Below are 22,932 nucleotides of genomic sequence, written 5' to 3'. Positions count from 1 at the left end.
CCTCCTCTATCAAACGGCCCATAAGTGGCTGGGTGCACCAGTTCTGCAGGTTGCACTGGATACATGGTGGGATCTTGTCCATTATTCCTCCTCTATGGAAAGGCCCATAAATGGTTGGGTGCACCAGTTTTGCAGGTTGCACTGGATACATTCTCCTATATAACTAGCTAGCGCCCTGCATAGCGCCGGCACATTGATTATGTAAGTAACACTACTCCACTAGCACTAGGCGAAACAATAACACTACTCTATATGGGTTTCTACACGCGTTCTTCCTCAGAAGCACGGGTAGCTTGGATGCTCCTGCTGCTTTGCTCGTGCACACTGTTACTCAGGGCACACGGAGGAGGATCTCGCAAGGTAACTAAGCTTGATCGGTACTATATGCATGTTTAGAGTGCATGCACGTACGACTCTAGTATACGTAACGGTGCATGTCAAATCCTAGATAATTAATTGACCATGAATAATATACATCTGCATGTATGCCTCTCTAGCTTTACATAACCTACCTAGGCGATGTGAGGCATGGGCACCCAGATGATGTCGTCGCCTCGCACCATGACATGCTCGGCACTCTTCTCCAAAGGTACCTTGTAGAACGAAATTAGTTAATCAAACGGCCTTTGCTTAATTTGTAGTACCACTGACTTTTGAAACTTTGTAGCAAGGAGGAATCTGTGGCCTCCATGGTCTACCACTACAAGCATGGTTTCTCGGGCTTCGCCGCCATGCTCACCCAAGACCAAGCAACAAGACTTGCAGGTCATCGCACAGAGTTTTGCTTTGATTTCTAGCTAGCTAACCTGGTTTGATCTAAGATCCATTAAGTCCTGTAATAAGTAGCTAACGTGCATGTTTACGCGCGTGCAGAGTTTCCGGAAGTCATCAGCGTGAAGCCGAGCAGGAGGGTCAGGACCACCACCACGCGGAGCTGGGACTTCCTTGGGCTCAACTACCAGTCCTCCCACACGCCGGCCAGTGAGCTGCTCCAAATGAGCAACTTCGGAGAGGACGTAATCATCGGAGTTGTTGACACCGGTCAGTCATTATATTAATTGGCACCATCTCAGCTTACTTTTACTTGGCCGTCCACTCACTAACACTAGTTGTTAATGGATTGCAAGCCGGCCACTAACTAATATACTACTCCCTTTCCGTTGCTAAATATTTGTTTTTCTAAAGATTTCAACAAATGACTACGTACGGAGTAATCGGTTAATGGATGCAGGGATCTGGCCGGAGTCAAGAAGCTTCAGCGATGTAGGGTACGGACCGGTGCCAGCGAGGTGGAAAGGGGAGTGCCAGACCGGGCCGGACTGGGGCATCAACAACTGCAGCCGGAAAATCATCGGCGCGCGGTTCTACACCGCTGGGGTCCCCGACGAGTACCTCAAAAGGGACTCGCTGTCACCGCGGGACCACTACAGCCACGGCACCCATTGTGCTTCCACCGCAGCTGGCTCAGCCGTAGGCGTGGACGGCGAGGAGGCTAGCTTCCACGGCCTTGCTGCGGGGGTGGCGCGGGGAGGCGCACCGCGCGCTCGCATCGCGGTGTACAAGTCCATCTTTGCTGGCTACGGTGATTCAGCCACTGTGCTGGCCGCCATTGATGACGCAATCCACGACGGGGTGGATGTATTGTCGCTGTCCCTCACTGTGCCGTACGAGAACTCGTACGGTGCCCTGCACGCGGTCCAGAAGGGGATCACTGTGGTATACTCCGCGGGAAACGACGGGCCCAGGCCGCAGACCGTCGAGGATACCTCGCCTTGGGTCCTCACTGTAGCGGCGAGCAAGATCGACCGCTCGTTCCCGACGGTGATCACGTTGGGAAACAAGCAGCAAATGGTGGGCCAGTCTCTCTATTACCAAGTGAAGAACATCAACTCATCATCACACACGGCTAGCAATTTCACAAAGCTTATATGTGCACAATCGTGAGTACAAACGAAAAAACTCCCTAGCTCTGACCTGACCAACCATGCATGCATGAAATATCTTACCCATGCTTGAACTTGATTTGCTTTTCTGGATCTAGTTGTGTGCCGAGACATGAGATTCTTCATCAGATTGACGTGAAAGGGGCTATCCTGGTGTGCTTAAATGATAATGACGCGATCAATCCATCAGATGATTTCCACCATGCGGCGAAGTACGTGGTGGAAGGCGGGGGATCCGGGCTCATCTTCGCGCAATACACAACGGACACCCTGAGTTCCACAGTGGCTTACTGCCCGGGCATCGCCTGCGTTATCGTCGACATCTACATCTCCAGGAGGATATGCCAATACGCATTCGACTCAAGGTACGTCCACACAAGTAATTCTACAGTTACGGATTAAAACCTACTGATGTGGCATCACTTGGTTGGAAAACCCACAGTAAAAATACGTGAGTGCAGTCTGTAATTTAGCTTTTGGCGTACGTACACAGACTACACCATAAAAGTTTCAGGAAAATTATACAAATAAAATGGATTCCATATGTTTATCTCTGAATCTGATCTTCTTTTTGCAATAAACAGCTCGCCCACAGCAAAAATCGAACCCACGCGCACCGTCATGAGCAAAGATGTGCTGGCTTCGAAAGTGGCGTCCTTCTCTTCGAGAGGCCCATCGGCTGATTACCCGGCCTTCATCAAGCCTGACGTAGCTGCGCCCGGAGCCAACATCTTAGCAGCAGTGGGAGATTCTTACGTAACTAAGTCAGGGACGTCCATGGCAGCCCCGCATGCAGCGGGTGTCGCCGCGCTGCTCAAAGCTCTGCACCCGGATTGGTCTCCTGCTGCAATAAAGTCAGCCATCGTCACCACTGGTTAGTAACAACATGCAAATCCAATTAATCCTAGCTAGTTCATGCACATGTGGTCTTTACCTAAGTTTTGTTGGTCTTGCTTGCATGGTACAATGAAGCGCATGTAACTGATGGACACGGCATGCCGATCCTAGCGGAAGGACTACCGCGGAAGGTCGCCGATCCGTTCGACTATGGAGGCGGGAACATCAACCCATGCGGGGCAGCTCATCCCGGCCTAATTTATGACATTGATCCACACGATTACAACAAATTCTTTCAATGCGCCAACGTCAAGGAGGGGATATCTGCGATCGCAAGCTGCAACACCACCTCTATGCCAGAGTATAACCTCAATCTGCCGTCCATCTCGGTTCCCGATTTTAGGAGCGCGATCACCGTCTCGAGGACGGTAACCAATGTCGGCGAGCTCCATTCTGTGTACCACGTTGTAGTCCAGAGCCCGACTGGAGTCAAGATGGAGGTTTTCCCGGATGTTCTTGTGTTCGATGCTGCGAACAAAGTCCGGAAATTCGAGGTGAAGCTGTCACCTATCTGGAACTTTCAAGGGGGCTACACGTTTGGCAGCATCACTTGGCAGAATGACCGACAAGTAGTGAGGATTCCAGTTGCGACCCGGATTACGATTCAGGATTTCTATGCGGATGTTGCATAATGATAAAATAAAACCACATCTCATGCTTAAAATAAAATCAAGACCCACATGACACCTACTAGGAAGCCATATCACCTGACATGTGGGCTCTCTCTCTCTCTCTCTATGTAACAAGATGAGGTGCTTTAAATTGTATCAAGAGCAGATGAATTGTAAAAATCGAATGGATGCTTATAAATTTGCTTTTGCTAATTTTCAGTTGCCTTAAATTTTTTGAAAAAATTCAGGTCGCCTAGCAAGTCTGACAAGTAGAGCAAAACTTGTCATGATGGAAACCTAATGGTAAATCTGGTTCAAACTAGAGTTTTGGCTCTTAAATCTGGTTCAACGCGACACAAAATATTATACTAAGTGTAAGTCTCAGCACCACCATTGTGATCCTTGTGGTGGTGCCCAATTCTTCACTCTTGTGTCGCACCGACGGGGTAACGCGAGACACTCTTGCGTGCCCTCCTACCCTCCCTGCTTCACATCAAGCCATCTATCCCTACTACGTACTACTCCCTAACAATCCTCACTATTGTAGCAAGGACACAATAAAAATTTGCCACCGCCCGAACTTCGACATAGACGCACTCACGATGAGCCGAGATTTGGCTATAAATAGCAGCCCCTGAATCCCGCAATCACGCACACTTCCATGTCTCGTCTTCCTCGACTCCAACCAACTCTCCGATCTCCACCGAAACTTGACCAAAAAAACACTTGTTGGGGCCCAAAGTTCATAGGCTTGTAGCAAACAATAGAGTTTTCCCTTGGTAGTCGTAACTAATGTTATCCATCCACGTGAAAGAATGTTGAAAAAAAATATCTCCTACAACAATTCAACATAAAAAATTCTTGTGCCATGGTTTCATGCGTGCCAAATGCACTAGCCATGATTAAAGATGATTTCCTAAGGCCAAACTCATACTTTCAATAGCCCTTTGATGGCCAAGTAACGGACAGATTGTGTGGTGTGGTGCACCCTAAGGTCATCACAATCGCCTTGGCTCCATCACCAAGGGACACGCACATCACATAGCTAAGGTGAGTTATATCCCTTAGAGCATCTCCAACAGACGCGCTACATAAACACCGCGCTAGAAAAGATGTCTATATAGCGCGCGAGACCAAAACTAGCGCTCCAGCAGCCGCGCTAAGATCCCGCGCGCGGTAAACAAGGTTCAGCGCGTTGGGGAAAACGGCATCGCGCGCATCATATTTGGTGCGACTGTGCAAAATCTAGGCTGCTGCAGGTGGGACTGCCGGATGGGGCGCCGTATTTTAAGCGCCTGCTGGAGCAAGCGCCCTCCTGCGCGCAAAAAAAAGGCTATTTTGGCGAGCATTTTTTTGTGCGCAGAAGGGCGCTGGCTCCAGTGGCACCAGCAAGCGCGCTAAATTTCCAATGCGCGCGAGTAGCCGGCGCTTGCAAATATGATTTACATGTCCATTTGACATTATCATGATGTTTCAAACATTAAACAAATGTGCAAATTAAAAGTTGGAGCAACATAGCATAGTTCAATTGCACGGCATAGTTCAAAATCACCCAACCAAGTTCATGACAAATAAAAGTTCACACAAACAAATGGCACATCAACAATCATGCCACATCATCATCATCCTCTTCTTCCTCCTCATCCGAAGATGATTCTGTTGGGGAACGTAGTATTTCAAAAAAAATCCTACAATCACGCAAGATCTATCTAGGAGAAGCATGGCAACGAGCTGGGAGAGTGTGTCCACGTACCCTCGTAGACCGAAAGCGGAAGCGTTTAGTAACGCGGTTGATGTAGCCGAACGTCTTCACGATCCAACTGATCCAAGTACCGAACGTACGGCACCTCCGTGTTTAGCACACGTTCAGCTTGATGACATCCCTCGATCTCTTGATCCAGTTGAGGCCGAGGGAGAGTTCCGTCAGCACGACGGCGTGGCGACGGTGATGATGAAGTTACCGGCGCAGAGCTTCGCCTAAGCACTACGACGATATGACCGACGTGTGTAACTGTGGAGGGAGCACCACACACGGCTAAGAGAAGACTTGGTGTCTCTTTGGGGTGCCCCCCTCCCACATATATAAAGGGGGGAGGAGAGGAGGCCGGCCCAGGGGGGGCGCGCCAAGGGGGGGGTCCTACTTGGACTCCCGGTCCAAGTAGGATTCGGCCCCCTCCTTTCCTATTCCAACAAGGGGGGAGAGGGAAGGAGGAAGAGGGGAGAAGGAAAGAGGGGGGGCGCCGCCCCCTCCTAGTCCAATTCGGACCAGCCCATGGGGGCGCGCGCTGCCTCCCCATGTGGCCCTTCTCTCCTTTCCACTAAAGCCCATTAAGGCCCAATACTTCTCCGGGGGGGTTCAGGTACTCTCCCGGTACTCCGAAACTTATTCGATACTTCCCGAAACCATCCCGGTGTCCGAATATAACCTTCCAATATATGAATCTTTACCTCTCGACCATTTAGAGACTCCTCGTCATATCCGTGATCTCATCCGGGACTCCGCACAAACTTCGGTCATCAAATCACATAACTCATAATACAAATCGTCATCGAACGTTAAGCGTGCGGACCCTACGGGTTCGAGAACTATGTAGACATGACCGAGACACATCTCTGGTCAATAACCAATAGCGGAACTTGGATGCTCATATTGGCTCCTACATATTTTACGAAGATCTTTATTGGTCAAACCGCATAACAACATATGTTGTTCCCTTTGTCATCGGTATGTTACTTGCCCGAGATTCTATCGTCGGTATCCTCATACCTAGTTCAATCTCGTTACCGGCAAGTCTCTTTACTCGTTCTGTAATGCATCATCCCGTAACTAACTCATTAGTCACATTGCTTGCAAGGCTTATAGTGATGTGCATTACTGAGAGGGCCCAGAGATACCTCTATGATACACGGAGTGACAAATCCTAATCTCGGTCTATGCCAACTCAACAAACACCATCGGAGACACATGTAGAGCATCTTTATAATCACCCAGTTACGTTGTGACGTTTGATAGCACACAAGGTGTTCCTCCGGTATTCGGTAGTTGCATAATCTCATAGTCAGGGGAACATGTATAAGTCATGATGAAAGCAATAGCAATAAAACTAAACGATCATTAATGCTAAGCTAACGGATGGGTCTTGTCCATCACATCATTCTCTAATGATGTGATCCCGTTGATCAAATGACAACACATGTCTATGGCTAGGAAACTTAACCATCTTTGATTAACGAGCTAGTTAAGTAGAGGCATACTAGGGACACTCTGTTTGTCTATGTATTCACACATGTACTAAGTTTCTGGTTAATACAATTCTAGCATGAATAATAAACATTTATCATGATATAAGGAAATATAAATAACAACTTTATTATTGCTTCTAGGGCATATTTCCTTCAGATTCTTCCTCCTCCTCTTCATTTTCAAGCGCCGCATCGTCATTGAGAGCTCGGATGGTGTTCGCTAGATCTCCAACGGCATCATGTGAAGGTATGTGAGGCACACCGAAAGCCATGCATCCACCCATCTCACCCGGAGGTGCTCCCATGCCTCCTATGAGAGACCCAAAACTCATGCCTCTCATACCTCCCATGGTAGCTCCAAAGCCACCCATGTCTCTCGTAGGTGCTCCCATGCCTCCCATGGTAGCTCCGAAGCCACCCATGCCTCCCGTGCCGCCCATGGTAGCTCCGAAGCCAGCCATGCCTCCCGTAGATGTCCTCAAGTCTCCCATGGCAGCTCCCATGCCTACGAAGCCTCCCATGGTAGCTCCCATGCCTCCCATGGCCATGGCTCTTTTTTGGACCAAGACTTCATCACGGGAAAGATTGACGTACTCCTTTTGCATATCATCGATGGTAGATGTGTCCATGAAGAACAAGTACTTCTCCCATTCCAATAATCTTGCTCGCTCCTCCATGGTCAATTTATTCTCCTCCATTGTCACCTTCCTCTCCTCGGCCGCCACCCTCCTCTCCTCAGCCGCCGCATCTTGGCTCCTTGCCATCATCCTCACCTCGTTTGCTTCCTTTCATGCCTTCACAATAGCTTCCATAGCATTCTTTAAATCATCATCTCCTCTCTTCTTCTTCTTCTTCTTCTTTTCTTTTGCATCTTTCTTGCCTCTATTTGGTGTTTTTGGCTTGGAGTAGGCAACCGAGTTTGGTGTAGGGCTTCTCTTGCCGCCATCACTTGATTCCTCATCCTCATCATCATCATCCAAATCAATAGTTGCCTTGCTTTTCTTGCTCTCCTCTTGGTCATCACGGGGCTTCCATTTCTCTCCATCCTTCAACACATTGTAGCAATGGGGCAAAACAAATGGTCTCCCTTTCTTGGTCTTCTTCTCTTCTCCTTTCACGGCGGGCGGCGGCGCGACGCCACCCTGCTAGGTCGCCCGTGGCGCCATGAAAAGGCCGCACACGAGACCAGTGCTTGGAGGAGGGGCGCCGGCGGCAAAGCTGAAGCTCAACCCCGCGCTAGGGTTTGCGGCGCCGGCGGCAAAGCTGAAGCTCAACCCCGCGCTAGGGTTTGCGGCGCCGCCGGAGGGGTCGCAGGTGTAGGGAGGGGTTGGGGAATGTCGGCGCGGCCTTCCATCGGCCGAATTTCGCCGGTGGTGGCGCGGGGCGCTGCGAAGGCAGGGTGGACGGAGAGGTTGGCGCCAGTTGGTCGCTCGCGCTCGAATGTCCAGCGCGCATGAGCGGGCGCATGAAATAAGCGGCGCGCGATGCCGTTTTCCTCCGCGTGCTGAACCCATTATACCACATGCGCGACTATTGCACGGCTGCTGCAGTGCCTGTCACAGCCCCGCGCGCGCAAAAAAAAACTGTTTTTTCCAGCGCACGGCTAAAATAGCGCGCCTATCGGAGATGCTCTTACGTGTCTTTTTGGTTCTCCCATGAATGCTATACTACTCGACCTCCCTTTACTTTGCAAGTTTGAGCCAAGTGGCAAGTGTGCATTGGAGGAGGTCATGCACCTGGATGCACCAGCACCAGCACCAGCCGCTCACCCGACATTGGATTACTATACACAACTCGTACGATTATAAGTTTCTACGATGACAAAAAAAAAGTTTCTACGATGACACGACTGTTGGAGCAAATCTTACATTCCTAAGAAGTTAATCCCCACTACTACCAATTCTCTTGTCATGCACACTATCCACGTCTGCATCCATTCTCCTACAGCCACGTGAGCACTAATCACTGGTAGAAAAAGAGGCTTCCATACGCCCCCATTAGTCCCCAAAACAATCGAACCGCGACCAAAGGGGTCTTTAGTCGCGGTTCGGGAGGAGACCCGCGACCAACTATCTGGGCCCAGCGCGCTCGGTCGACAGCTGGCGGACGGGAGGCGCTTTAGTCCCGGTTGGCCTGGCCAACCGGGACTAAAGGTCCCCGAAGGCCTTTAGTCGCGGTTGGCCAGGCCAACCGGGACTAAAGGCCCATCCAGCTGGCGGACGGGAGGGGCTTTAGTCCCGGTTGGCCTGGCCAACCGCGACTAAAGGTCCCCGAAGGCCTTTAGTTGCGGTTGGCCAGGCGAACCGGGACTAAAGGCCCATCCCTATATATAGGACTCAGCTCACTTCACTTCACTCAGCTCACTTCACAATTTTCAGAAGGGGGTGGTGGGTTTGCTTTTGGTTCCTCCTATGCACACAAGGTGTTTGATGAAATGCCCGAGAGCCTGAAACAAACATGATATGAAGTATCCGAGCCACACTTGAGCTTTCTCATTTATTTTTCCTCCGCGATCGCGGTTAGCAACTTGAACCTTTCATGTGTCATTGATAAAATATGCATGTGTGTAGTTCATTGTTTAATTTGTATTATTTCTAGCTAGTTAGTTTAACAAATGCATGATGGTTAATTATATACTTTATATAATAATAATGCAGATGAATCGGCAATGGATGTACGGTCCCCGACTCTCCGGCGAGTTCACTACGGGTTTGAAAGATTTCCTCGTAGTGGCAAATGCGAACAAGCAGCAAGGTTTTATTATCTGTCCATGTGCTGTCTGTAAGAATCAGAAGGGTTACTCCTCCTCAAGAGACGTTCACATGCACCTGCTTCGGCACGGTTTCATGCCAAGCTATAATTGTTGGACCAAGCATGGAGAAAGAGGGGTTAGAATGGAAGAAGATGAAGAAGGGGATGATATCGATGACAACTATCATGATCATTTCGGTGATACTTTCATGGAGGATGATGCTGAAGGTGGGGAAGGGTTAGGTGAAGGTGAAGAAGAGGCACATGATGAGCCCGCTGATGATCTTGGTCGGACCATTGCTGATGCACGGAGACGCTGCGAAACTGACAAGGAGAGGGAGAATTTGGATCGCATGTTAGAGGATCACAAAAAGTCGTTGTATCCAGGATGCGATAATAGTCTGAAAAAGCTGGGCTGCACACTGGATTTGCTAAAATGGAAGGCACAGGAAGGTGTAGGTGACTCATCATTTGAAAATTTGCTGAAAATGTTGAAGAATATGTTTCCGAAGAATAACGAGTTGCCTGCCAGTACGTACGAATCAAAGAAGGTTGTCTGCCCTCTAGGTTTAGAGGTTCTGAAGATACATGCATGCATTAACGACTGCATCCTCTACCGCGGTGAATACGAGAATTTGAATGAATGCCCTGTATGCACTGCATTGCGTTATAAGATCAGAGGCGATGACCCTGGTGACGATGTTGAGGGCGAGAAACCCAGGAAGAGGGTTCCCGCCAAGGTGATGTGGTATGCTCCTATAATACCACGGTTGAAACGTCTGTTCATGAACAAAAAGCATGCCAAGTCGTTGCGATGGCACAAAGAGGACCGTAAGTCCGACGGGGAGTTGAGACACACCGCTGATGGAACGCAATGGAGAAAGATCGACAGAGTGTTCAAAGATTTTGCAGCTGACGCAAGGAGGTGGGGTAAAGGTGGACGAGCAATACGGAATGACAATGGTGGATTTCAACAATCTTGGTTACCTTGACGAACCATTCGTCCTTGCCAAAGATGTCGCTCAGGTTTTTTATTTGAAGGACATGAGTAGCAAACCGAGGAAACGGAAAGATAAGAAAACGATCAGTACATCATGCGATGATCCAAAGCGCCACATTGTTCTTTCAGGGAAAAGAAACATCGTGGGAGTGGAGGACAAGACAGACATGTCAGAAGATTATAATATGTTTGGTGAAATTCCGCCCTTCAAAGTGAACACTGACCCAAGCATTAAGTTAAATGATGAGGATGCTCCATGGATACGGCACAATCGTAAGCAAGCAGGGACACAAGGGAAGAATTGATGTGTAATAATTTATTGTACCAAACTTTGTATTTGGTCGATGAACTGAATGATGTATCAAACCTTTTGTCAAACCTTCAAGGGATTTTAAAATGAATTAGTTTTATTTTTCTGATTTTTTTGATATATAATTGTATTTTTAGATTTTAAAATGAATTAGTTTTATTTTTCTGATTTTAAAAGGAAAAAGGAAGAAGAAGAAAGAAGGAAAAAGGAAGAAAAAAAAGAAGAAAAAGGGAAAAACAGAAGAAAAAAAAACAGAAGAAAAACATAAGAAAAAAACAAACAGAAGAAAAAAAACAGAAGAAAAAAGGAAAAAGGAAAAAAGGAAGAAAAAGGAAGAAACAAACAGAAGAAGAAAACAGAAGAAAAAAGGAAGAAAAAACAGAAGAAAAACAAGAATTTAAAATGAATTAGTTTTATTTTCTGATTTTTTTGATATATAATTGTATTTTTAAGATTTTAAAATGAATTAGAAACAAAATAATATAAACTTTAATAAAATATATAAGTACAAACAAAATAAAATAAATTTTAATAACATAAATAAATAAGTAATTAGAAACTTTAATAGCAAAAATAATTATCATAAAGTAAAATAAATAAGTAATTAGAAACAAAATAAAATAAAATAAATAAGTTTTTTGTTGTAAGTAGAAACAAAACAAAATAAATAAAGCAAAAAAGAAAACAAAAAAAGGCAAAAAATAAAAAATATGCCACCTACTGGGCCACCACGGCCTGAATACGACTAGAAACCCATTAATGGGCCAGGATTCAGGCCCGCAGAAGGGCCAGTAGGCCCACAGGCACATAGTGACAGAATAGGCCCGTAAGCCTGCATTTGAGAGGAGCTCGAAGTGGTGAGCGCAGCCGCGCTTATAAACCACTGTCGAAGCCTCTCGGCTAGCGAGGTGGGACTAAACATCCCACCGCACCGCGCCAGTTCCAGCACAGACCCTTTATCCCAGTTGGGGAGGCGGACCGCGACTAAAGGGTACCCTTTAGTCGCGGTTGTTGTCCCCAACCGCGACTAAAGGGTCTTTCTGCGCGGGAACGAAAGCGGCGCCAAAACCCTTTAGTCCCGGTTGGGGAGGCGGACCGCGACTAAAGGGTACCCTTTAGTCGCGGTTGGTGTGGCCAGCGGCGACTAAAGGCGGTCCGCCTCCCCAACTGCGACTAAAGGTTCGTCTATAAATACTGCACTTAGCAGTTTCGCCACTTCCCATTCTCCTCTCTCTCGACGCCGAAGCGCTGCCCCGACGCCGATCGACGCCGAAGCCCTGCCCCCCGACGCCGACGCCGAAGCCCTGCCCCGACGCCGACGCCGACGCCGAAGCCCTGCGCGCCGCCGCCCCCGTCCCCAGTGAGCGCCGCCTCCGCCCGTGCCCTGTCCTTGCCCGCCGCCCGTGCCCTGCGCCGGCCCTTGCCCGCCGCCCGCTGGCCCTGCCTGCCGTCCTCCGCGCGCCGGCAGAAGAAGAAGAAGGAAGAAGAAAAAGGAAGAAGAAGAAGAAAGAAAAAGGAAAAAGGAAGAAGAAGAAAGAAGGAAGAAGAAAACAAAAGAAAAACAGAAGAAAAACAAGAAAAAGGAAGAAAAAAGGAGAAAGGAAGAAAAAAAAGAAAAAGGAAGAAAACAACAGAAGAAGAAAAAAAGGAAGAAGAAAAAAAGAAAGAAGAAAAAAAAAGGAAAACACAAGAAAAACAAACAGAAGAAAAAAACAAAAGAAAACAAAAAAAAGAAGAAAAAAAAGGAAGAAGAAAAAAACAAAAGAAAACAAAAAACAAACAGAAGAAAAAAACAAAAAAAGGAAAACACTAGAAAAAAGAAAAAGGAAAAAGAAAGAAAAAAGAAAACAAAAGAAAACACAAGAAAAACAAACAGAAGAAAAAAAACAAAGGAAGAAGAAAAAAAGAAAGAAGAAAAAAAAAGGAAGAAGAAAAAAAGAAAGAAGAAAGAAAGAAGAAAAAGGAAGAAGAAAAAAAGAAAGAAGAAAAACAAAGGAGGAAGAAAAAAAAAGGAAGAAGAAAAACAAAGGAAGAAGAAAAAAAGAAAGAAGAAAAAAAAAGGAAGAAGAAAAAAAGAAAGAAGAAAGAAAGAAGAAAAAGGAGGAAAAAAAAGAAAAAAGAAAGAAAAAGGAAGAAGAAAAAACAAGAAAGAAAAAGGAAGAAGAAAAACAAAGGAAGAAGAAAAAAAGAAAGAAGAAAAAGGAAGAAGAAAAAAAGAAAGAAGAAAGAAAGAAGAAAGAAAAAGGAAGAAGAAAAAACAAGAAAGAAAAAGGAAGAAGAAAAAATGAAAACCAAAAGAAAGAAGAAAGAAAAAGGAAGAAGAAAAAAAGAAGAAGAAAGGAAGAAGAAAGGAAGAAGAAGAAAGAAAGAAAAAAGAAAAAGGAAGAAGAAGAAAGAAAGAAGAAAGGAAGAAGAAGAAAGAAAGAAGAAGAAAGGAAAAAGGAAGAAGAAGAAAGGAAGAAGAAGAAAGAGGAAGAAGAAAGGAAGAAGAAGAAAGAAAGAAGAAAGAGGAAGAAGAAAGGAAGAAGAAGAAAAAAAGAATTTTTACTTAAAGAAACTTATTTTTTAATTCCTCCTCCTCTATGTCCCCTTAATCTTATTTTTTAATTCCTTTATACTTAAAGAATTTTTACTACATGCAGGAGTGACATATGGCGGACGATAGAGCCGAGCCGCTTAGGGATCCGGAGGCTGAACGTTATTTAATGGGCATCATCAACAACGAGATTCCTTATGTGCCGGGCTCAGAATATGAGCAACAAGAGGATGTAGTCTCTTCTTATCTGAACCTTGACGGTGGAACAGAGATTGTCGATGATCAAGAAGGTGAAGGAACGGACATTGTCGACGGAGGTCAACCGTCAACAACCGACGATCTCGAATTGCAAGTAGCAACCACCTCCGGCGAGGTATATATATACATTGAGCCTCTCGTGATACAAACTTACTGAAATGTGAATACATATGTATTAACGCGCGCGACTCTCTTTCTTTTTTTAGCCCTCCGGATCGAGTACGACAAAGCGTGGCAAATCCAAGGCGATGAAAACAGGAGAAACATATGCCATTGAGTTTGTCAGTGAAACCGGCAAGCCCCTACAGCACACCTCAAAGTTTATCAACCAATGCGGAGTCGTTGTTAGAGACAACGTCCCGATCACCGTCCAGGAATGGAAGGAGCCAAAGAAGGCACGTCTTGGTTTCAGTTTTGTCGACAAGAGAACGAAAAAGGATTGCTGGAGAAAGCTTATGGAACATTTCATTCTACCTCCGGAATACAACAAAGTCGATGAATTCGGTAACGAGGTTCCGGGTGGACGTCAGAGGAGGAGGCTAGTTAAAGAGTTCGCTCTTCAGAAGATGGGCGAAGCATTCCGGAACTTCAAGAAAAATTTAACCCGTGACTATGTCAACAAGGGCAAGACTCCGGATTTCAATGGAAAACATGAGAAACTGAAAGATGATTGGCCAGAATTTGTGAGGCAAAAGCAATCGGAGCATTTCAAGGAAATATCGAAAAAAATAAGGATAATGCGAGTAAGAAAAAGTTCCATCATATTATGGGGCCAGGAGGATACCGCCTTTCGGAGCCTAGGTGGCAGAAGATGGAGGAGGACCTGAGGGTGCGAGGAATCCCTCTAGGTACAGAGGGATGGGACCCAAGGGCCAAAAGCTGGTGGTACGGGCATGGGGGATCGCTAGACCCGGAGACAGGGGTGTGTGTTCACCGGCAGAGACAGTTTGCTCCCACCCAAGCCCTTATTGACGCAATGACCCAAGCTCAAGAGGGCTTGATCAAGTTCAACAGAGAGAAAGACGCACTGACAACAGCCCTCGGGAATGATGAACACGAAGGACGTGTACGAGGCAAAGGCAAAGTTCCGTGGAAAGTAGGGTTTTCCCAGGACAATGACCCGTACTGTTACAGAAGCCGTAAGAGAAAGACGGACCGGGATGCAGATCTTATGACGAAGTTTGCATCGGAACTCCATGAGTTGAAGCAGACCGTGCATGAACTAGTGAAAGAAAAATCGGCTGCAGGGCCGCATGAAGATCATGAAGCGGATCGCGGAAGCCAGCAGCGGAGAAGCAGCGTGGCTTCCACGGATGCCCCGCCTGGTGCTAGTGCACCGATGATCGAGATTCGTGCACCGGAGCCTCACTACCCCGTGGATGATGTAAAGGAGATGAAAGAATGTGATCTGCATTATCCCGTGGGGAACGTTTCCACGAAGGTAGCTAGCGGCAGTGCTTTACCCTGTACACCTGGAGCACTCCACCACAACAACCCCATTGCATATGGCTATGCTCGTGTCACGGTGGAAGACATAGTCCAAGGGTTTGAGGACCTGGAGATTGACAAACCTACACCCGAAGGGGAGAGAAGACTTGGAGATGTCAAGCGCCAGTTCATTCTATGGAAAAAGAAGTACATAGTGTTTCCAGGCGAGGTGCCAAGGCTAGCAAGTCCACCCCCCTCCGATGGTGGTGGTGGTGGTGGTGGCGGTGGTGGCGGTGGTGGTGGTCGTGGTGGTTCACCTACACCTCCTTCACGCCATTCGACGCCGTCCCCCGATCCACAACCTCCGGCAGGTACGACGCCCCCCAATCCTCCTCCGGCGGGTACGACGCCCCCCAATCCACCTCCGGCGAAGAAGCAGAAGCAGGCGGACAGCAAGGAAACCCGCTCCTGGACTATTAACCCGGACCCTTATGTACCTAAGACCACAAGGGTACCGGAGCCATCACTGAAGCCTCTCCTCCCAAGGCCTGGGGAACTTAGTGAAGCTGAAACCAAATTGGCCGCGTCTGCTGATTATGAGAAATGGAAGGCGGATATGAAGGCGAAAAAAGAGCCTGAGCCCAAGCAAGTATTCACTGAGAAGCAAAAGAAGTGGGCTAAGGATTTTTTGACGACACCGTCCCAAGCCGAGCTGAATATGCCTGACGACTATGGACATGAACTTCGTAGGCAAGCAAAAATATTGAAGGAGGAGAAAGAAGAAAGTAAAAAAAGCGGGAAACAAGTTGACCAGCTCGGGATGCAGAAGAAACAATCGATCCCCCCGCTCATAGTGAAAGCCGGTCCGGAAGAGGACCCCGAGATCATAGCAGCTGCGGCAGCACTTGGATTGACTGTAGCGGGTGCCATGAAACAAGCGTCCGAGATGGGTTTGACTCTTCGTGCCTTCTTAGTCCTTGAGGATGCGCCAGTATGTGAGATAGCATTACAATATGTGCGGAATGGGCCTCTCGTCGAGCCTGCGCGGGAAAAGAGTCTACCACCACAAATGCGAAATCTGCTACGTTGGTACAAGCAATTCATAACATGGGCCGACAAAGAATATGTTTATGCGGATGTTACAGATGAGCATCACACCAAACGGTACTCTGTAGAAGTTCATATGAGTGAATTGTTCCAGCTGTTCAATCTGCGCGACCTCGACAAATCTATGCTGAGTTGCTACGTTCTGTAAGTGATTTATTTCTACCTCATCTCGTTCTTCATTGCCTGCACTATATATATATATATTGTCCTAACTATATTGTTGCGTACGCTATTATGCAGATTGAAGATTTGGGAATGCAAAATAAGAAACATCCATGATGTTGGGTTCATTGACCCACATATCGTTAATGGACATGTGTTACAACATCACCCCGAAGACGTGGAGAAAGACTTGTACAAGTTTCTTAGAAAGCATCAACTCAAAAGTCATATTCTATTTCCTTACCATTTTGGGTGAGTGTTTCTCTCTTGTGCCCATTCTCTTTTGTTTACTCCATGCATGGTATGTCTAATCGATGAGTTATGCATGACTGTGCATGTAACGTGTCCGCAGGTTCCACTGGATTCTGCTAAATATTGAACTTCACACCTTCAGAGTTCTAATCATGGACTCTATGGATTCGGATCCAAAGCGTTGGGCCGACATGAGAAAAATGCTGCAAAAGTAATTATTTTCAATCATTTGAGCTCTATATAGATCGGTCTCTTTCGTTCATTTCCTAATATCAAGTAACTAATAACTCCCTTGTTCATTTAATTTTCTTTGCCCTGTAGGGTTTGGAGACGGTTCTCAGAAGAAATTGTCGGTGAATTCAAACATGAGCTAGATTTCAGAAGGTTAGTTAATGTGGATAAGCAGCCACCGGGGACCAATCTATGTGGATACTATGTTTGTGAGAACATCCGGAGACACACCTCTGAGCGGAAGGCATCGGATAGCGTGCGGAACGCGACGGATAACTTGCGGAGGAGGCTTAGTCCAGAAGCTCGCTTCCGACCAATTCAAGAAGAATTAGCAGGATTTTTCATGAGGGAAGTCATCAATCCTAAAGGAGAACACTATACCGAGGACGAAGAAATTTATATGCATACCCGAGATTGAAACTTGTACGAAGTTGTATATGGTCATCCATCCTAATTGTGTATGGAAACTTGTTCGAAGTTGTATATGGTCACCCGAGATTGAATATATATTATATATTCCTCTTGAAATTCTTCTTGTTTGAAATTTCATATGCATGTATATAATAGCGTAAAATATGTGTATTGAAACTTTATCAAAATTAAAATAAAACACAAAATATAATATAAAAGAAATAAAACACTCCAAACTAAAAAGAAACCAGGTTTAGGGGGTTAAAACTTTAAACCTGCGGAGGAGCCCTTTAGTCCCGGTTGGCCACGCGAACCGGGACTAAAGGTCCTCCGCCCCGACGGACCACGGGCGCCCACGTGGACGGGCCTTTAGTCCCGGTCAGCCACAAGAACCGGGACTAAAGCCTTTAGTCGCGGTCCGTAAGAGGCGCGACTAAAGGGGGTCTTTAGTCGCGCATATTTAGTCCCGGTTGCACAGCCGGGACTAAAGGCTGTTGCGAACCGGGACTAAAGGGCTTTTTTCTACCAGTGAATCCTTTTGCTTATGCATGCATGCAAGCATCCATCACCAGCCAACGGCAATCAATACGATGCATGTAGCGGTTCCACAGAACGCCATCAATATATAGGATCACAAATAAGTTACGTCTAGCTAGCTATTAACACGGGACGTTAACAAGAAAACTGCTTTGATTATGATGAGAATTAATACCGGAGGAATAGGTTCCTTCAACTCCCTGTAGGAATAAATCTTCACAAATTTTCTTAAAATATCCCGACCGATTCTTTTCCCTATCCTCCATATATATATCTTTACCCCTCTCTCTCCATCCGTAGCCAGCCAAGCCTTCAAGGTTCCATTGACGTCGGAGACCCGCGGACTGCTACCATAATACCACTGATTTGTTTACATCCGCAGTTGAACGCTACGGCGAGCCCCACCGTCTCCTCGAACAAGACGACCCGTGTCCTTCTAGCCGGTCAGGTCTCCGATGAGCACTACTTCCTCAGCGAGTCGCTGACCCTGTTGGAGATCGTCCAGCTCACGGCTGGTGCACTCCCCAACCCCAAGAAAGGTGCCCTCGTGGTGGTGCGCACGGACCAGGATGTGGTCATCGAGCGCTTTTGCGGCGGGCGCTACGGCCTCCACGGCGCACACACCGACGCCGGGTAAGCCTACACTTGGGCGAAGCCGATCGCGAGTGCCCTTACCAGTGCTCATATATGGCCGGACAGTATACGTACTGATTTTTTGCTTCACTGAAAGATGGTCAGCTTTTCTTACCTTTTGCTCACCTGCTATGTATTTGTATGCAAATGAAAACAGAGCGATTATCTTATCCCAGTATACTGGGTGCATGCCATAATTGTTTCAGTGCTCTTGCTTGCGTCCGTATCTCTGCAGGTCACCGAACAAAACGTTTATTTTTTCACTGATTAGATATCATAAATTCAAGGTGGAATATTCAGATTTTGCTGTATATTGCATTACTCCTCTAATATATGAGAGTTGCAACTGTGACGAGCGAGGCAGGTAAATTATTTTTTACCTATTTAAACAAACATGTCTCTATACTATTAAAGGATTCGCATCCCTTTGGCTGGATGCAGCACTTTCTTTTCTTAGGTCGGGTGTTTACCATCCACAAAATTTAATTGTGCAACTCCAATGGTTCAAAGTACATGCATACTCTTTGTTCACCCATAATTAATTTTAAAAAATATTAGCTTCTGATTTACGTCATTTCCTTGATACATAATTCATCCAAAACTAATCTTTGGATTCCGGCAGCAATACGCGGGAAATCACCTAGTTATTCTAAGTTTCAATGGAGATGGATTATTTACAGGAGAGCGAGGGAGCACAGCAAAGACTGTCAACGCAAAAAGAAAAAGACAGCACGTACTTTTTTTAACACATCCATACATACGTACATACAGTTATTCCTATGTGCGCACATACGCACACGCTACATTAATGAGCACCTCTGAAAGACTGAGAGGGCATGCACATCTCTTGAGATTGACGAGTCACCACGAGCGTCTTCATAGTCAAGGGGAATATCTCCTTTCACTGAACGCACATCGCCCTTCCACTGAACACACATCGCCGTAAGGCCAAACGAGAACTCGTACGGCGCCCTGCACACGGTCCAGCTGTGGTGTACTCCGTCAGAAATGACGGGCCCAGGCCGCAGACCGTCGAGGACACCTCGCCGTGGGCCTCACAGTCGCAGCGAGCAAGATCGACCTCTCGTTCCCGACGGTGATCACGTTAGGAAACAAGCAGCAGATGGTGGGGCAGTCTCTCTATACCAAGTGAAGAACAACAACTCGTCGTCACCGCTTATGTGTGCACCATCATGAGTGAAAAAGACTCCCGACATCTCCACCAACCGTGAAATATCTTACTCATGCTTCAACTTGCTTTGCTTTTGTGGATCTAGTTGTGTGCCGAGCCATGGCGTTCTTCATGGTGTGGACGTGAAAGGGGCCATCGTGGTGTGCTTAAACGATCAGGAATTCAGGACGCGATCAACCCATCAGAGGACTTCGCACATGGGGCGCAGTACGTGGTGGAAGGCGGGGGATCAGGGCTCATTTTCGCGCAATACACGACGGACACCCCGAGTTCCACAGTGTCTTGCTGCCCGGGCATCGTCTGCATTATCGTCGACATCTGCATCTCTAGGAGGATATGTCAATACGTCCTCGAGTCAAGGTATACGTGCACACCCTACAACATAATTTTTTTATGGAAAAAAGATCCCATAAACCTCTGGATGTGATTTTTGTTTTCTTTTGCAATAAGCAGCTCTCCCATGGAGAAGATCTAACCGTCTCGCACCGTCACATGCAAAGATGTGTTGGCTCCCAAAGTGGCGTCCTTCTCCTCCAGAGGCCCATCGGCTGATTACCTGGCCTTGATCAAGCCTGATGTAGCTGCGCCTGGAGCCAACATCTTAGCAGCAGTGGGAGATTCCTAAGTAACTAAGAGCATCTCCAACAGAGGCGCTAAAAGTAGCCCGCGCCGGAAAAAAAGTCAATTTAGCGCGCGGAGCATCTCCAACAGACGCTGCAAAAGCCAGCACGCTGTAAAATCCATCCAGCGCGCTGGGAATTTCTGCATCGCACGCGGGATATTTGGTGCGCGGCGTACAGCGCGCTGGACAATTTGAAGCGCGAAGACGAACTGCTCCGCTTCCTCTGCTCGTCCCGCCTCGAGCTCGCCGCTGTAGGGGCTGCAGCGCGCCACCGCCGGCCGCAGCCACTCCTATGCGTTCTCGTCTCTGCTCGTCCTAGCACGGGACGGAGCCGACGCTGCCCTTCTACTCGCCAGCTGCAGCTCGCCGCCTCGAGTTCGCTGGCCGGGAGCGCGTGTCGGCCGGGAGCCGCCGTTGCCCTTCTGCTAGCTTGCTCCAACGATTAAGGGAAGCTAGCTAGCTCGCATTTGCGATTCACAGCAAGCTAGCTCGCGTGCGGTGGCCGGCGAAAGATGATTTGCAAGGTCAGCAAGCTAGCTTGCTCCAACCATTGGGGACCCAATTGCGTTTTTGTTTTGATCAGATGGACTTATTTGTAAATGTTTAGGGACCTGTTTGTTGTAGATATATTTGTGGCGCTTTATTTTTTAGTGCGTCTGCTGGACTGCTGCGCGCTGTCCTTTGCGCGCTATATTTTTGTGCCTCTGCTGGACTGAATCGGCCACGGCACGCTAAAATTACTAAAATGGCGCTGTAAAATTATTTTAGCACGCCCTTTTTTTTGGGCTTCTGTTGGAGATGCTCTAAATCAGGGACGTCCATGGCAGCCCCGCATGCAGCGGGCGTTGCCGCACTGCTCAAAGCTCTGCACCCAGACTGGTCTCTTGCTGCAATAAAATCAGCCATCGTCACCACTGGTTTGTAACAACAAGACTAACCATAACTCTCGACATGCAGGTAGAAACATCCAATTCCTAGCTAGTGCATGCACTTGTGATCTTTAAATCTGTTTTGTTGGTTTTTCTTGCATGGTACAATGAAGTGCATGTAACCAATCAACACGGCATGCCAATCCTGGCGGAAGGACTGCCGCGGAAGGTCGCCGACCCGTTCGACTACGGAGGCGGGAATATCAACCCTTGAGGGGCCGCTCATCCCAGCCTGATTTACGACATCGATCCACATGATTACAAAAAATTCTTCCGATGCGCCATCATCAAGGAGGGGACAGCGACATCCACGGGATGCAACGCTACCGGCATATAAACTCAACCTGCCATCCATCTCGGTTCCTGATCTGAGTAATCCGATCATCATATCAAGGACGGTGGCCAACGTCGGTGAGGTTGATTCTGTTTACCACATCGTAGTCCAGCCCCGGATGGAGTCAAGATGGAGGTCTTCCTGCCAGTTCTTGTGTTCGACTGCAAACAAAGTCCAATAATTTGAAATGAAGCTGTCACCAATGTGGAACTTGCCAGGGGACTACACGTTTGGCAGTGTAACTTGCAGAATGACCAACAAGCGGTGAGGATTCCAGTTGTTGCCTAGCTTACAGTTCAGGATTTCTATGCAGATGTTGTGTAATGATAAAATAGAATCCCATCTCCATGCTTAAATAAAAATTAGACCCACATGACACCGATTAGGAAACCATGCCACCTGACATGTGGGCCGTATTTGTGTGTGTGCGTGTGTGTGTGTGTGTAACGAGATGAGGTGTTCTAAATTGTATCACCGAAGAGGGGATGAATTGAAAAAATCGAATGGATACTTATAAATATGATTTTAATTAATTTCAATTGCCTTTAATTTGTAAAAATCTTGGTCGTCTAAAATTTCACAATGCTGAGCCAAAAAATATACACTACTTGAAGATGTGTGAGATTGTAATGAAATGTTTGTAACTTTGAAAAGGAGTGGACATGGTTTAATGCTAATACAAATGGTAAGAGATGTGAATGAGATTTTAAGAATTTTTTGGGAAATAAGAAATAGACAATATCTTGTCAAAGCCAACACCATATGAGACATCAACGTCAAAGAATAGATGTGAACTCGCCACGAAGTAAGTTTGACAAGTATACAAAAACCTATCAAGATGGAATCTAATGGTAAATCTGGTTCAAAAAATCGTGTGTAAATCTGGTTCAGTGTGACACAAAATATTAAAGCTAGTTCAGTACGACCACTGTAATCATTGTGGTGGTGCCCCATTCTCCACTAATGTGCCCCACGGGTGAGTCAATATGAGACAGTCTCGTGTGCCCTCCTACCCTCCCTGCTCGACAACAAGCCACATAGCCCTACTCCGCATTGCACCCTAATAGTCCTCACTATTGTAATAAGGATGTAGTAACTTTACCACCGCACCCTGACATAGACAGACTCATGGTGAGCCAAGATTTGGCTATAAATAGCAGCCCCTGAACCAAGGATCTCATCTTCCTCGACTCCGACTGACATCAGATACCGCAAAATCACTTGTTGGCGCACTAAATGCATAGGCTTGTAGCAAGTAGTGGAATTTTCCCTTGGTAGTCCCAATGTTATCAATCCATGGGAAAGAATGTTGGAAGCAAAATTTCTCCTACAACCAATTCGACATAAAAGTTTCTTGTGCCCGAACATACCCAACATGGTTCCAGGTGTGCTAAATGATTTACTGAGGCCAAAACCATATTTTTTCAATAACCATTTGATGATCAACCAACTGTCAGATCATGGAAGTGGAAAATATGTGCCTAGTGCAAAAATATAGTGTTATATTTGGGATAAGAGAAACTTGAGTGTCGTCTGAGCGTATGG

General features: G+C 46.9%; 1 protein-coding gene and 1 pseudogene across 1 annotated transcript; both read left to right on the top strand.

The window, feature by feature from the left end:
* The first annotated feature begins 205 nt into the window (after positions 1 to 205).
* LOC109761990 (subtilisin-like protease SBT3.9) lies at positions 206 to 3,642 on the top strand. The gene is made up of 8 exons (XM_020320802.4): positions 206 to 360; positions 498 to 589; positions 668 to 765; positions 874 to 1,041; positions 1,232 to 1,940; positions 2,042 to 2,308; positions 2,528 to 2,817; positions 2,916 to 3,642. Exons 1-8 carry the CDS (start codon positions 253 to 255, stop codon positions 3,470 to 3,472), a joined length of 2,289 nt encoding a protein of 762 aa, XP_020176391.1. The 5' UTR covers positions 206 to 252; the 3' UTR covers positions 3,473 to 3,642.
* A 4,216-nt stretch (positions 3,643 to 7,858) lies between these two features.
* LOC109761956 (subtilisin-like protease SBT3.5) lies at positions 7,859 to 21,711 on the top strand (annotated as a pseudogene).
* The last annotated feature ends 1,221 nt before the right edge of the window (positions 21,712 to 22,932 follow it).

This window comes from Aegilops tauschii, chromosome 1 (genome assembly GCF_002575655.3).
Source record: "Aegilops tauschii subsp. strangulata cultivar AL8/78 chromosome 1, Aet v6.0, whole genome shotgun sequence".
NCBI classification, from domain to species: domain Eukaryota; kingdom Viridiplantae; phylum Streptophyta; class Magnoliopsida; order Poales; family Poaceae; genus Aegilops; species Aegilops tauschii.
This window is presented reverse-complemented; position numbering and strand designations above follow the sequence as displayed.